The sequence below is a fragment of the Pholis gunnellus genome (assembly GCF_910591455.1).
Source record: "Pholis gunnellus genome assembly, chromosome: 4".
Lineage (NCBI taxonomy): Eukaryota > Metazoa > Chordata > Actinopteri > Perciformes > Pholidae > Pholis > Pholis gunnellus.
In genome coordinates, this window is record NC_136530.1 from 20,332,181 (window position 1) to 20,347,638 (window position 15,458).

Sequence of the window (15,458 nt, forward strand, 5' to 3'; positions counted from 1 at the left end):
GGTTAGGCATGTAGTTGTGATGATTAAGGTCAGAGGCTAGGGAATGCATTACGTCTACGAGAGTCCTCGCAAGTATAACGGTATAAACAAGTCTTTTTGTGTGTATAGGAGCAGCGTCTGTTGATCATCCTCAGTAACTGCCAATACCTGGAGAGACGCACCTTCCTGAACCTGGCCAATTACTTTGAGAAACACAGCCTCACAGGCACCGAGAAGATCACACGGGTCAGTTTAATACTGAAGTTATATATATATATATATATATATATATCGTATATATCGTATAGTATTCTGTGTGTGTGTGTATATATATATATATATATATATCGTATAGTATAGTGTGTGTGTGTGTGTGTGTGTGTGTGTGTGTGTGTGTGTATATATATATATATATATATACTATACTATAAGAGTACTCTGCTCTGACTCATATTGCTGATTAGAATTGTGTTGTGTTTTCATTAAAAACGAAGCTGATCAGAGAGATGCTGAAGATATGACTCTACTTTAAAAAAGTAAAGGTCATTGTCTTCGAAGCTCAGTTCCACATGTTCACTCCTTTCTCTTCTTCACACACACGCTCACAATGACTAATGGCTGATTCACAAAGCAAAGAAGTAACCGGTTAGCTTTCCGGTAAAAACAGTGAACATCACTTTTCTTTGAAAGATCGATTCAGACTTTTAATTTTCCCGTCTCGTTAGTATTTAGAGAGCAAGATAGAAGTGGCAGTTTGTCTAGATTTTAATCTTCAAATATTAGTTAATAACAGAACTTTGAAAAATAACAAACCCACAGGGCTGGGTGAGAACTCAATATTATCATTTATTTATTCATCTTTACAAGACAACATTTGGTCCAAATAAATAATTTTAATTAAAGAAATCAAAACAAAAGCACATTTGTTTCACACATTTGAGGACCACTACTAAAGAAAAACAACAAAGCTACTCAATGAGATGGATTATATGTATTTATTGATAGATAGAATTTTTTTTTTGTACGGTATCACATTCTGCTTAGAAGTGACAATAAAAAACATATCGTGTCCTGAATGTGTTTCTCCATTTTGGTGTTGTAACATTATGTGTCCTTTGCGTCCCAGGTGAGTGTGGACGCCGTACGAGAGCTGGACAGAAAACTCTTTGAGGCCTACATCGAGAGACGAGCCGACCCGATCTCGGGCTCTCTGGAGCCCGGCATCTGCGCTGGATACTTTGACTGGAGAGACTGCCAGACACCCACAGGTACCGTACGGCACAGCCTCACCGGGAGCTCAGCGAAAAGTCCTCCGTCTGGACGCTCCCTTTGTGTGTCGCAATGACAAAATTTGGAATGTATGTCTGAGACCAGGGGGGGGGAATCACCCACAACCACCCACTAACTGACCCCGGTAGCATCAGAAATTTGCTTCCTAACAGTCCTGTTGGATGAGAACTCGACATCTCTGGTCTGATATGTGCCGTTGTGGTTCTCAATGTGTCATGTGTAAAGTACGGCTCTTTGATGGCTTACTGTAAACACCACCGAGATCCTTCTATTGGTCCCCCTAAAAGTCTGATGGCCTTTGTGTCACGCTGTGGGTGTGCAGCGATGTGTGTGTGTGTGCACATGGGTTTAGTTTGACATCTTGTACACCAGATGCACCAAACCCAGGTGAAACTTAAATGCGTATATGTGGTTTACCTTAACACAGGATGTGAGGCAACATTGTCAGAGTGCTTGTTCGAGCTCTGGGTGCATTTTCAGATGGGCAGCAGCTCATTACATGGTTTTAAAAGGCAGTATTGAGCGAAAGTGGGGCCTTGCTCTGGTTTGTTCCTGTTGGTGTGTTTGGGCTGCATGTGAAAGAGGAACATTTTGGACACTAAACCACAGTTCTAGGATATGATACTTTCACTTGTTGCACTTTTTTTTGTGTGGGACTCATGATGGTGTGTGGGTGCTGCAAGGCATTAAAAATCCACTTTCAGTACTTTCAGTCTGTGTTGTCTCTGGTTGCTTCAGGTTTTACGTTATCTATGGTCTCTCCTGTCTATTTGTCTCCTCACAGAACAGTGTCGAGTGAAAAATAATGCACCTCCAGCTTCATGTATTTGCATGGTTTTGATCTTTGTGTGCAGCTTGTTAATAGCCTTTTTAGAGACCTCGATGATAAAGGCTAATGAATAATAAAGTCCTCTCGCTAAGTAACATTTCTACCGCAAATGACGGTGGTTTCCAAAATATTATTAGTCACGAAAATTCTGAAGATTTCACCATCATCAAATCGTCATCACGAATAATCAAAGGCTATGAACTTCTAGTTCATCCAGTGATTTTGACATGGCTGTAAAAATGTCCCTTCTGCAAATGTGCTACGCTGGCTCCAATACAACTCCCGAATTTTGGTATCGATACCAAAAATGATACTCCCTTCGATGCCCTTTCTTTAGCCATATGATCCATTCTCCTAAACTAACAAAAGGCCATGTGCGTAACAACAGAAGTTCCGCCGTTGTTCGCTAGAAATCATCCTGAAAGCGCAAAACACACGGGCAGCTAATGATGCGCCGGATACGCCACTGACCTTCTGTCAAATGTGCCAACACCGCAGCTGGTGTGTGTTGCACTGAAGTCACACCTGCCTGTAGCTTCGCACACTTTCTCTGACTAGAATTTGGTTTAACTGCATGGAGAGAGAAACTTTGAAACGCTATTGGTTTAGCTCTCTTAGCATCTCATCTTCCCGTGTAACATTGTTCATGATGTGCCTTTTTTCTTTCCCCCCCCTCAGGTGTAAGAAACTACCTGAAGGAAGCGCTTGTCAACATCATCACAGTTCATGCTGAGGTACAAACACCTACACACTTCTTTCTCACACACCCGGATCTCTTTATGAAACTCTCTGCATTCACCCGGTGTTTTTTTTGTCTGTGTAATGCGTTCATCTTTATCTTCATCAGGTCTTCACGGTGTCTAAGGACCTGGTACCTCGGGTGTTGTCTAAGATTGTTGAGTCAGTTGCGGAGGAGATGTGCCGTCTTATGCAATGTGTGTCCTCCTTCAGCAAAAATGGAGCGCTGCAGGTAGTCACTGACACACACTCACACAGTTGTAGAGCAGTTAATCACTCATAGTAAGACCCTGACTCATAAGTCGACCCTCACACTCATTGTTGGGGGTTTTACCTGTCGTTTCTGATAATGCCATAATGCAGTTTAAGCTGCCAACTGCTGACGGTTGAAGATGTACATTTGATTTTATCTGCTCTGTTGCCCCCCCCACACCCCACCCTTTCCCTGCATCGTCCTCAGGCTCGTCTTGAACTCTGTGCTCTGAGAGACGCCATAGCCCCGTACCTAAACTCTGAAAGCAGGTAAGTGCAGCACACACATTCACACAGTGGCGCAGACGGGAACTCCCATATGTGCCCAGTGATTTATGGTTGCGAATGTCACAAACATAAATCTTAGCAGTCGCACATCCCTCTCTACAATCCCTATTTATGTTACTTGGTGGGTTCTGGAAAGGAAGTGAAAGTAATCTGGTTCTGCTGTGTGCACGCACTGTGGTGTGCCCCTGTGCATGTGTGTGCATACATGTATGTGTTCATGTGTGCAGGTCAACGTGCATGCTTCCATTCTTCTGAACTGTATCTTCTGTTATCCAGTTTTAATAAATGTTTGTTTTTGTTTTTTTAAATAAAGTTTTAACGGAGAGTTTCTTTTGTAGTGCCAGCTTCAAACTGGCTTTGGAGGCCCTTCCACAGCTCCATAGCGGAGCCGATAAGAAGTGAGTTTCATTCTGGTTACTAGAAGAAATGTTTTTTTTTTCATTATTTGCTTCATGCTTTAAATATTAATTTCACACAATTTATATGTTTTTTTCTCTGCCAGGTTGTTGGAAGAGTTGTTGAACAAGTTTAAAAGCAGCATGCAGCTCCAGCTCACCTGCTTCCAGCCCTGCTGCATCCAGCCTGTTAAGAGATAAACTCAACCCAGTCTATCTACAACTAGACTGCACTCTTTGTTTCTTATCTATGTGCAATCGGCTAATGGACTTTCACCATGTCTTTTCACTTATCACTTCGCTTGCTATCGGTTTTTTCAGTGTTACTTTCGACTTCTGCATCACGAGATTGGACACCAACGTCTGTTAATCTAATCTCAAAGACACAAAATGAGTTGATTTCATTGTTACTGTGCAGGACAGTCCCAGCCATGTTGGTTATGCTAATCACACACGGCCACTCGCGTAGCTGACAGGCAGTGTTGCAAGTGGCTAACGGCTCTGTTTCCAGAAGGTTCTGGGTCAGAAGTGGGATGTAGGCTGTAACTTGACTCTACTGTCCCAGACTGAAATATTTGTCCCAATCAAAGTTTAAATTCGGTGTTGATGCTTTGTACTGTGCCATCTCTACTGTCAAATAAAGTAAGAAAACTGACTAACTTCTTTGTTCGGGTGCTTCTGACTGTCGCACACATCAGCAGATCACGTTTGCTTAGTTTTCATGGAACTGTAAGTGTCACAGACTGCCTGAGACTTGCTACACTTTACAGAAACAGTTAGAGTTTCTTCTTCTTTGTATACAGTAGCCCTCTAGGTAGGGATGTGTGACAGGCAAAATATACTATATTGTCCCAGAGCAAAGAAATTCTTAGTTAAAGAATTGATTTTTGTAAATCTAAATGATTTGTTGATTTAATTTATAGATCTGTAAAACTAAATTTCTCCACAAAGAATATTGTGTTTGCCAGAGATGTGTTTCTAAGTTTATTTGGAAATTACATATTCAGCATGAAAAAAACACAAGAAACAGCTACTACTAAAGAAATGGTAGTCAACTAAAACCAAAGCAACAAGGCAGCGGCCCTAAAATGTATCATGTATGTATGTTTTAGTAGACAATCGTGAGGATTGGCTGATGGCCGCTATGATTTTGGGAGAACAAGATCCTTTTGTAAAGGCAAGTTTTGCTTTTGCATGTCACTATGAGACTAATGAGTTGAAATATAAAGCGCTTTAAAGAAGGCCACATGGTGGCTCTACCCACTCCAAAAGCAAATCCCTTGTTCTTTGGGCCATAGCCAAACACCAAAGTTCCCTAACATCCTGTAAGTAGTTCATCGTCCATATCCTGCTAACTAACTGAGAGAGGACCTCATCTCCTTGGTGGAGATCAATACAAATTCTAAATATTTGCATTATTGTCTTTCTTTTTTTTTACTATATCACTGAAGATGGTGCACCACAAATGATTTATGGTATTACTAAATTATTATTGTTCCAGTGTAGTTCAGCAAAAGGTGCATATTGACCTGCATGTTACTCCATGTACAGTATTAATACTCCCCGTATGTACATCTTTGTACAAACCGAGGCGTTTGATGACATTGTGGCCAACTCTGAAGCATCTGCAAAATGATCACTTATCTCGTCTTTACAAACACAGATTCATGTCACACTCGAGTGAACCGTTTTGCATGTTGGTGCATACTTGCAGGCAGTTGGTGTGGGCACACCACGGTTCAAACCAGCGGGTTTAAGCCATTCATCTGTGGAGCCCCAGCTCACCAGTTCACTCATGCTGTCTGTCATGTCAACGTCTCGCTCTCTGGGAGGAGAGCGAGCACAGGGCGTGTGCAGGGTGGGGGTACGGCGAAGGCCGTTATTCAGGGCAGCAAACGGAACAGAACAGGCTGTAGTTGGATCCCAGAGGGAGATGGTGACGGCAGAAAGTGTGATTATGGTCGTGGGTGTAGCGAGCAGTACGGTTGCGGTATAGGTCTCGTCACTCAGGCAGAGGAGACACGCCCACAGCTCACATGAGAGAGTTTGACAAAGACACAAGGTTATCGTAGGACAAGGTGTGTTGTAGGTGGAGTTCACCCATTCAATCTTTACTTTTTTTTTTTTTTTTATGTACAAGCTCCACCCGTGCATTTGAGTTATCTTTTGGCCACAACTTTCTGTTATTGTCGAAGTCGTGCCCCGCAGATCTTTTCTGTGTCTTGGTTTCCCATCTATGTTCAGGGGAAAGCCATGCGGGGCAGACAGGAGTTGTTTTGATTCTCTGAGATCTAAACTTAGCTCTGCGCCCTCCCACGGATTCATTCACAAAGTAAGTTCAAAGCCTAAACCCTTATCCGCTCTCTGTTTACAGTAACAGAGGTGAGAAGGGGGAGTTTTTTATTTTTATTTAACTTTATATTCACCAGTGCTCTGTTCCATTCAGCAGAATGACGAGACCTGCAAAACACATTTATACTTTGATCTGACTTTTCGTCGCCGTGAGTGGGTAATTGAAAGGAATGGAGAAATTTGACACATCAGAGGAAATATATAGGTTGAGCTTGCACCCTGACTGTTGATTGTTTTTCGAACAGTTGTATTCCTACAATTAGACCTAAAAACACGGCAAGTGAACAAGGTCAGCAAGAAACAAACACAGAACTCACACTGGAAATGTGTGGCATTTAAAGGGGATGTCCTATATTTCTATCGTTAAATACTTCAGGTGCAATGTGTGCAGACTGGTCACATGCTCCAAATGAATGGGGGCAGCATTTCCCCTCTTCTCCTGGGACCACACCATCTAAATGTACAGTTGTAAAAATCTAAAAAGTAGCCAACTGCTAACTAACAGCAGGGCAAGAATACACAAGATTCAACCAAAGTGAAACCCTGAGAGCAAAACAAGACAGGACGAGCTAGCGGGTTAGTATGCTCCATTCAGTAGATATCTCTAACCTAATACACAGACGTCTCTGACATATAACGTCAACACTGTAACCTCTTCACATTCTGTTGATAATATTCGCTACATTTTGAAATGATATAATTCTGGTCGGATCTTACACATTGCAGCTTTATAAGCACTATAAACATTTAATAATGCTTATATCACACTATAATGTAGTCATAAGCAGATGTATCAAGTGTTATAACAATTATAGCTTCTCCTCTCAAGACCTTTTAATATTCTTACTTCTGTATTTCACTATTTTTTCATTTGTTATCAGCCTACACTTGGTTGCCCATAGCAGGAGTTATAGTTGTTAACTTCAATCTTTTTCACAATAGTTTGTTATAAACCATTTATTAAATGTGTATAGAGTGCTAACGATTTTTTCTCAGGCATTAATTATTAAAAAGATCTTATCAGTATCTATTCAACTAATGGCTAATATATTGATACAATATTTCAGGCATAATTTCATTTGGGGATTCATATGAATTGTAAAAGAATAATTATAATAGCTAATATCTGACTTTCTGTTCATTCCTTCAAACTAAAGGAACGACCAAAGCAAGCAGATTCCCCCAAAAAACGTGTTTTCAGTTAAAGTGTAACGGGTGACGTCCAAGGGTCTTCCTGTCAATTATTTCGTGCCAGTGACACATGTTTTTGTGGGTTTTTGTGATTCTTTTCCATGGAAGTGGAAACCGACTCTAATCTGTGAACTGAAGTCAGGAAGGCTCTCTCTCCAGCGCAGCGCGGAAAGCGTGGCCAACCTCTTCCTCTTCTCTCTCCTCCCCTCCTGATGTCGTCACATTTGTTTGTGATAACGAAGTGTTTGATTAACCAGCGTCATCCTGCATCTGAACCACACTTCCTGTTCAGAGACGGCACACATAGTACCGACGTTACCCGAGGAGCTCACGCAGTTATGAACACAGGTCCTCTTTGCACTTAAGCCATTTATTTATTCTCAGATTTGATATATGACACTTCCATTTAGAATATATATCATGTAATTGATACAAAATTGAGTTGAAAAAGCTTATCTAAAACCAGCTCCCTGAGTTTCTCACACAAACATGTCTGGGCACAAGAATGCATTCATAACTTAAATGGTGGTGATAGTGTCTCCCAGCAACAAAAGAACATATTTAGAAGAAGCGATACCACTCAAATGTCTGTACAGCGGATATAAAGCAACTGCCAGAAAACAATTAGCTTAGCTTAGCATAAAGACTGTAAATGAGGGCAAAAAAACTGCTTCCCAGCACCTTCAAAGCTTCTATATAACGTGTTACAGATTAAACAAAGTGTAAACATTAAATAATCTGTCTCATGACCTCCATAAAATGGCAAATTGTATGTTTTCACACCAGTTTTTGTACACCTTAATCAAACAAAATTGTGAGCTATAGACATGCCTGTATAGGCAGATTTTGTTACTTTTACTCAGAGCCAGGCTAGCAGTTTCCCCCTGTGTCCAGTCTTTGTGCTAAGCTAAGCTAACCGCCTGCTGGCTCCAGCTTCCTGTTTACTGCACAGACAGAGTATCGATCTTCTCATCTAACTCAGCAAAAAAGTGAATAAGCGTATTCCCAAAATTTCTATCACCTTAAGGCATTGAAATTCAACACACAGTTTTCTTCTGTACAATCACCTCAGCTGTCAGTTTTTTCTTTGCATAGTAAGTATGGAGCCATAAAAATGGTGCCACAACAATATCGTCAGGAGAGAAAGAATTAACACTGCAACTTTTGTTCCACACACACACACACACACACACACACACACACACACACCGACAAACACACACAGAACCCTACAGAGCAAACAGTTGCTGTCACTAAGTGTCCATAATCTTCATGTATAACACGGTCCACGTTGTCCTCTTGTCTCAGTTAAATGGCCTCCTGTGTCAAAGGTCACTGCTGCGTCTTGAAGTTTTCAACAGTCACTTGAACCTACTGAGATCACTCCTGCAGGCTGCTGCTGTGGTGATGCGTGATGGTCCTCTGGTAGTCCTCAGAGGTGTTTATGTGGTCCGTGACTCCCGGGTGCTCGTAGCTGCGGAAGTAGTGGCCGCCCATCTGCTGGGCGTAGTACAGGAGCTGCCTGGCAAACAACGGCTCCACCTGAGAGCAAGGAAGGGTCAGACAGGTCAGTTTAAGGCTTTAAACTGTCACCATAGAGAGTTTTTTTATAAAAATTGCAAAACTTATATTTGAAAAAAATATATATATAAAAAGTACATTTTGAAAATTCAAACTGTCGTTTGAGAAGTGAAAAGTAGAATTTTAAACTGTAAAAAATAACACGTGAAAGTCTGTAAGAGAAGTGTTTAAAGACGCAATATGTAAGATCTGACCACATGCTCCAAACCAATAGGGGGCAGCAGGGTTTTCAAGTTGTCATTAAAGAATAAAACTAATCAAATAGTTCAGTTAGTTTTGGGGATATTTTCAAAAATAGCCGGTTCAAATAACATTGCTGTCTCATAATCTTCACATGTGGCGTATTTTTGTTTTTAACACTTGCCATCTATTAAACGTGGAATGTACTGTCCGTGTAGCTTTTGGTCATTAAATTATTGTGAAATAAATCCAAACTGGCAGAAACGAGAAAATGACTCGTACCTGAACCTGAATCCGCTAATTTTTTTTAGCTTTTTAAAGGGGAGAACTGAAATGGTATTGATGGTAAACATATTGTTTGCTCTAACGTAGTGCAACAATAATAGCCTGAAAAATAGTTCAGGCCCCTGAATAACCAATAGTCCACATCTCAGATTGTTTTATCAGACAGTCAAATGATTTGGTTGTGTGTTGGTCAGTAAAACAATCAAACTTTGTAGGCGGAATTAGAAACACTGCTAGAAAATTGCCACAGAATTGACAACAAGCACTGTGTGGTGGTTGTAGTCAGTCCCCTACAGAAATAACACTTAAATCTGCATGATGATAATTTTGGATTACACTGTGATTTTTTTTTTTTTTTTTAAATAAAATTAAACAAATTCATGAAAGATGCCCATCACCATTTCCTGAAGCCCAAAGTGATGCTTGTCTTCTCTGACCAACACTGTGTTTCTGATCTTACCAGCTTGAAGCAGTGTCAGAAATCACATCATCCAAAGTTGAAATTGCAGATTCTTTCAAAGCGGTGTGTTAGTAATCACAAATGTGGGCTGTGATTCAGAGGTCTGGACCCGGGCTCATGCTGAATCTCTGCTAGACTCGTTCAGAAACTGAATTTACAGTTTTGAAACATTATGACGATAAAGAGGTTCTTACAGACTTTCAATCCTCGGTTTTAACTTTCAAATCCTACTTTTCAAACCACATTTAAAAGTGAAACAAAATGTCAAATACAAAAGTTATGAGGAGATATGAGGCAGGGCTTGGCAAACAGTACTACTGTATGCGTAGAGCAGCCATAGTATTACAGTGTGGACAGTCACCTGGACTGTGAGGGTCCGTCTTTGTCTCTGCAGGTCCAGACACTCGTCTCCAAAGTGTAATTGGACCTGGAAACGAGGCAGCGGCCGACCGTGGAGGCCATAACTCTGGATCTCTGAAAGTCAAGGAAATAGATGAGATCACATCAGTATGAGCTGTGATATCTGAAATACATAAGAACGGGTGGATTCAAATGAATACAGGAGAATTTCTCTTGAAGTGGCGTGACATTTGGGGTGATTCGAATGGAAAGTCCTGCTCACACCATGTATGCAAATACAATTAGCTGTCAGACGTTTACACAGCTGGCTTAGCATGTGGGTGGGGTTGATGTGGCTATAAGGAAGTCATGTGACTGCTGCTTCATCATGAAATACTTCTTTAAGGGGTTTGTCTACCTCAGTTGTTGTGGTTGACTTTTGGGGGGATTTGTTTGTCTCAAGTTTTGTTCTTACATGGCTTTTATCCAGACGTGACTTACCGTAAATGAGCTTTACGTTTGACTTACTGTAAGTTTAACTTTAGCTCTGAGTTTGTGCCTCTTATGTACTGTATGACCATTACATACAAATCACAGAGCTACCAATCTGAGTTTATGGAAAATAAACTTTGAAAGATTCTAAAGGTTGATAAAGAACACTTTTCTGAAGGTATTTCCAGAATCCTCAAAGACTCTTCCAACCATCAAGAATAAAAATGACTCGGTCTGCTGCATTATAAAAAAACATTTGACCTGTTTCTCAAGTCTTTTTACTGACAAAGCTAGAATGGAATATCTCCTTCCTCATTCTGGATAATTTCTTGAAAATCGAAATTAGTTGATTTGTTTCTTTTTCATACAAAATTACATTTCCATATTTTGCTTGTGTTTTAACTAAAAGAGCATTGCAGTTGCAGTTGAGTGAATTTTTCTTACTGTACAACATATGAAGTATTTTTTTATCCAGATGGGTAGAAGAGTTTTTGAGGCGTCTGAAACTACAGGAAGTTGTTTTGAACAACTGGATTTTAACAACTGGGTAGCCAAAATCATTTGGTGAATAAAGTCTTGTGTACTGGAAAGTTCTACAACATTTGCTCATTTTGAAGAAAACGAATCGACAAACAATATATCTATATAAGATATATACAATAATATATATACGAATATACGATAATCAGTTTATCATTTATGAAAACCAATAACTTTAGCTGGTTCCAGATTCTTAAATGTGAATATTTGATGTTGGATATTGTTAAAAATGTATATCTCTTTGGATGTGGACTTTTTAATTGAAGATGTCACCTTGGGTTTTTCGGAGACTGTCATGGCATTTTTCAGGACTTTTTGACATTTCACAGACTTGTAGCTCATAGAATATCCAAAACAAATGTCCCAATTTATTGATTATAAAAAATGAGTTGCAGCCCTTTTCTTCTGTCTCACCTGTCAGGTAATCCTGTGTGTGGAGGAGTTTACAGGTGACCTCTCGCTCCAGTTTGTTGGGCTTGTCTCCATACTGGGACAGTCCTCCCTGCCAGTACACCCTGCCCTGACACAGCCGCCGCGCGTAGAGTCCGTCTGGGCCCATCCACAGTAACACTCCCCTCTCCAGGGTGGACGGGGGACTCGGGGGACACTCCTCTGTCCTCCTTTGGGCAGAGAGACTGTCCACGGGCAGGGGGACCACCTCGGGACCTCCAGGAGGCAGGTAGTGCTTCTCCTCTGGGGAGCAGGGAGTGATGTGGCAACCCTCTGGACTGGAGGTGGTCACCTCCCTCACCAGAGTTTCCCGGAAATACACTGACACATGCAGGCGGAAGTCTGATGGGAGGAGAAGAGGTCACAGGTACAGGTCACGTTAGCAGTGTGGCGTGTTGTCTGTGTGAATGTATTCGGTGTACTCCATCCCATCCCCCGAGAGAGAAAAAAAAGGGAAACGACGGTGTTTACCTGAGAGCGCCTCTGCTGATCTGATGCTGGCGTCCAGTGTGAAAGGCGAGGGCTGACTGTCAGCAGGACCATACGAGTAAATGGAGGCTCTGAGTTGATATCCTGCACACACGGAGGAACAGACATGAGCTCAACATAAGCACAGAAAGGAACCGCTTTGGATGCTGGTGCTTATGAACTGCACATTGAGGACCGCACCATTCTCCATGGACTGGCCCTGCCACGGCAGGCTGCGGGGGGGACAGTGAGTGAAGGGCAGCTCAGGCAGGGAGGCCTGCTCCTGACAGAAGTCTCTCCAGCCGCACTCTGGTGTGGGCACGTACTGTGGTATCTACAGACAAAAACAATTAACGTGCAAAATTAACTTAAACTGACTGTATTGTAGGGGTCACGTGCATGCTTCTGCTTAAGTTTTAGGTATGATAACAATACTTCTTTCATTGCTTTAGTTTTATTTATGTTATTCTCGAGACTCTTGCAAATATATATTATATTATAATATAATATATAATATAATAATTTAACTATATTTTTAGACAAAGAGTAGTTAAAAAGGATTAAGTTAAATAAAATAAAGGAATGTATGTACCAGTACGGCTCCGGTCAACAACTTTGAACATTTAAAATGTATACATATATATATATATATATATATATATATATATATATATATATATATATATATAAATATATGGTTTTCTTTTTTGGTGACTAGTCAACATTTTGGACAAGTATAGCATACTGTCAAACAAATTACAAACACCTGTTATTGACATGGTTTTTAAATGATAAGACACTGTCCTCTTTCTGTGTGACGATTATCTTGTTATTTCAGCATTTCCAACAGCTCGTGCAGTCAGCATCAGTACGGCTTTGGGATGCAACTCAAACCTGAAACGTGGTATCTGGTGCATCCAAGGTCATTCATGCATGCAAGGTATGCCGTCATCCACTGTTTCTGTTGCACATCTAACCCTGCTCCCCCCCCCCTCTCTCTCACACTCTCTCTCTCTCTCTCTCTCAAGCACTCATTTCCATGTGTATGACAATCACCTGGGTCTGAAGGGCAGGATAGGGGGAGTGCACCTGATAGCTCATCGGACTCAGAGGACTGTCCTCCTGTCTGGGCCCTGAATGCGAGACACAAGAGATTAAAATCTAAGAACATACAGAACTCTGCACAGAAAAAAAGTCCACATCTGCTGACATCATGCAGCGTGACCTTCACTGGTGGTTTGGCTTCTTAACCCTTCAAAGATGTATCACTGCACTGAGGAGTCAGTGACCTTTATCAATCTCTCAAGAGAATTTCCAACTTTCTCTAAAACCAACAGAAACTAAAAAAAATCATGATTACATTATAACTTACATTTCAAAAAAAGGTTCACCCAGCTTGGTTATCTTAAAGACTATGTATGCGGCAATGCCATCAAACTGGTACTGTGCCAAAAAACCAACAGTTTAAAAGCTGTATTGTTTGATATGTGAGGTGTTTGAGGTGGGACTGACTTTTCTTGGCGCCCTCGGGGATGATGCGGTACACTTTGTACGGGTCTGAGATGTCCAGCTGGCTTCTCTCCACAAGCTCCTCAAAGTCGTTGCTCTTGTTGAGCGCGCAGCGGAGGCGGGTCTTCCAGGTCGGCGGGTCCGGCTTGTCGATCCCCTCCCGAAACTTGCCTTTAAACAGCGCCCAGGCCTGCAGACAGATCACCGGTAAAACTTTAAAAAACGTGCAAAAGTTTGGCCTGAGAGGATGAGACAAACCGTTCCTTAAACTAAACTCCAGCATGTATCTCAGAGGTGGACATCCTCCCAAGAGAAGGGACGTTTATTTATGATTCTTCTTTTTAAATATTTGAAAGAGCTAAAACAATTAGTGGATCAATGGAGTAATCCATCCACGGACATAAGCAACGATGTCTGTGTCCAAATGTGAAGATATCCTGCTTTTCTGTAAACCGATTATCTTTTGGTTTATAATTACTTTTCAGACAAAACAAGCTCTTTAAAAGAAGTCATATTTGAACATTTTACTAGGCTATTTTCTGATATTTAATAGATCATTCGATAATGAAAAGAATCGTTGCAGCCGTAGTTATATTGCACATTTTTTAACGCAAAGAGATTGCAGAGTGCTTGAGATTAAAAACATGAAATGACAGCATAGACCTTTAAAACCGGTATCATAAATACTTACGATTAAGTTAGCCTATTAATATCTAATAAATAATATCCCACATTGTGAAAAACAGCATAATAATAATATTTAGAATAGGATTATCATAATCTACCCTGACATCACTTCGGGGGCTTTATAAGCCTTTGAAGTGATGGCTTTTTGTCAGTTTGTACACTCGTTACTTTTATTCTGAAAATCCTGTTTGCATTCTGTCTGAACTATCAGCGGAGGATGCGGGTGTTTTACCTTGAAAAGCGCGGCATCCTCATCACGGTTGTAGTCCTGCTTCCCGGCGTGTTTCCACGGTATCCTGAAGATGCTCTTCTCGTCGTTCTCCCACACCAGACCGGGATATGTGCCGCAGTCCACCTGCTCGATGAGCCAATTGCGCAGCTTTCCGTTCCCGCTGCTCCCGGAGCCTCCGTAATCCACCTCTGCGTTCATCTCCGTCCAAACAGACGCACGAGACAACTCCACCGTGCAGGCTTGATGTTTTGAAAAGTATAGTGCGAGTTTAGCAGAGAGGGAGAGATGAGTCTATAGACCAGAACTCACTAACCACCCTGATCTCCCACGCGGACTAACTTGGCCCTTATTGTAGCGTATCGAGCTGCTCCTACCTGTGAAACTCGAAACCCGTCAAGTTTTTAAATGAATCGTTCTCAGAGAGTTCTCAACACTACGGCGGGCCCGCTTAAATCCTCCAGCCTATAGCGAGCAGCGGGAGGGCGGAGACAGAGCCGGGGATGCTGAGGAGGACGCACCTGCTCTCTCTCTCTCTCTCTCTCTCTCGCTCTCTCTCTCTCTCTCTCTCTCTCTCTCTCTCTCTCTCTCTCTCTCTCTCTCTCTCTCTCTCCTGCGAAGCTTATCAGCGCGCACACAGCGGCCGATCTCCAGTAAGACACCAGGGGAAACCCTGCCGCCGTCAGTCAAGTGTCACACGCCCGCACACGTGGAAAATAATCATGGGACGGAGACGAAAACAATTCTTTGAAATGATAAAGCTTCACGAAAAGTAACTATAGAGTTGTCCTGCAGCAGAAGTGATGATGCGCAAAAGAAACACATCTGTTTGTTGCCATTGAAAGCTTATATAGAACATTTGCGATGAATGATACCGCAGACAAGAACAGCCTTCAGATAAGATTATAATAAACTGTGTTCTAT

General features: G+C 41.5%; 2 protein-coding genes across 2 annotated transcripts in view; one reads left to right on the forward strand and one right to left on the reverse strand.

Annotated features, from left to right (window-relative positions):
* exoc2 (exocyst complex component 2) overlaps nt 1-4,430 on the forward strand; it is a 39,951-nt gene extending 35,521 nt beyond the window's left edge. Inside the window, exons 22-28 of the mRNA XM_079158168.1 lie at nt 109-225; nt 1,106-1,247; nt 2,777-2,832; nt 2,946-3,068; nt 3,297-3,358; nt 3,715-3,774; nt 3,879-4,430. Coding sequence (XP_079014294.1) covers nt 109-225; nt 1,106-1,247; nt 2,777-2,832; nt 2,946-3,068; nt 3,297-3,358; nt 3,715-3,774; nt 3,879-3,972 — 654 coding nt within the window. The 3' untranslated portion in view covers nt 3,973-4,430. The remainder of the gene's footprint in view (nt 1-108; nt 226-1,105; nt 1,248-2,776; nt 2,833-2,945; nt 3,069-3,296; nt 3,359-3,714; nt 3,775-3,878) is intronic.
* Nucleotides 4,431-7,717: 3,287 nt separating this feature from the next.
* LOC306695057 (interferon regulatory factor 4-like) lies at nt 7,718-15,442 on the reverse strand. The gene is made up of 8 exons (XM_079158170.1): nt 14,538-15,442; nt 13,622-13,808; nt 13,166-13,242; nt 12,311-12,443; nt 12,113-12,214; nt 11,606-11,983; nt 10,182-10,294; nt 7,718-8,856 (listed from the first exon to the last, which is right to left on the reverse strand). Exons 1-8 carry the CDS (start codon nt 14,733-14,735, stop codon nt 8,695-8,697), a joined length of 1,350 nt encoding a protein of 449 aa, XP_079014296.1. The 5' UTR covers nt 14,736-15,442; the 3' UTR covers nt 7,718-8,694.
* Between the last annotated feature and the right edge of the window lie 16 nt (nt 15,443-15,458).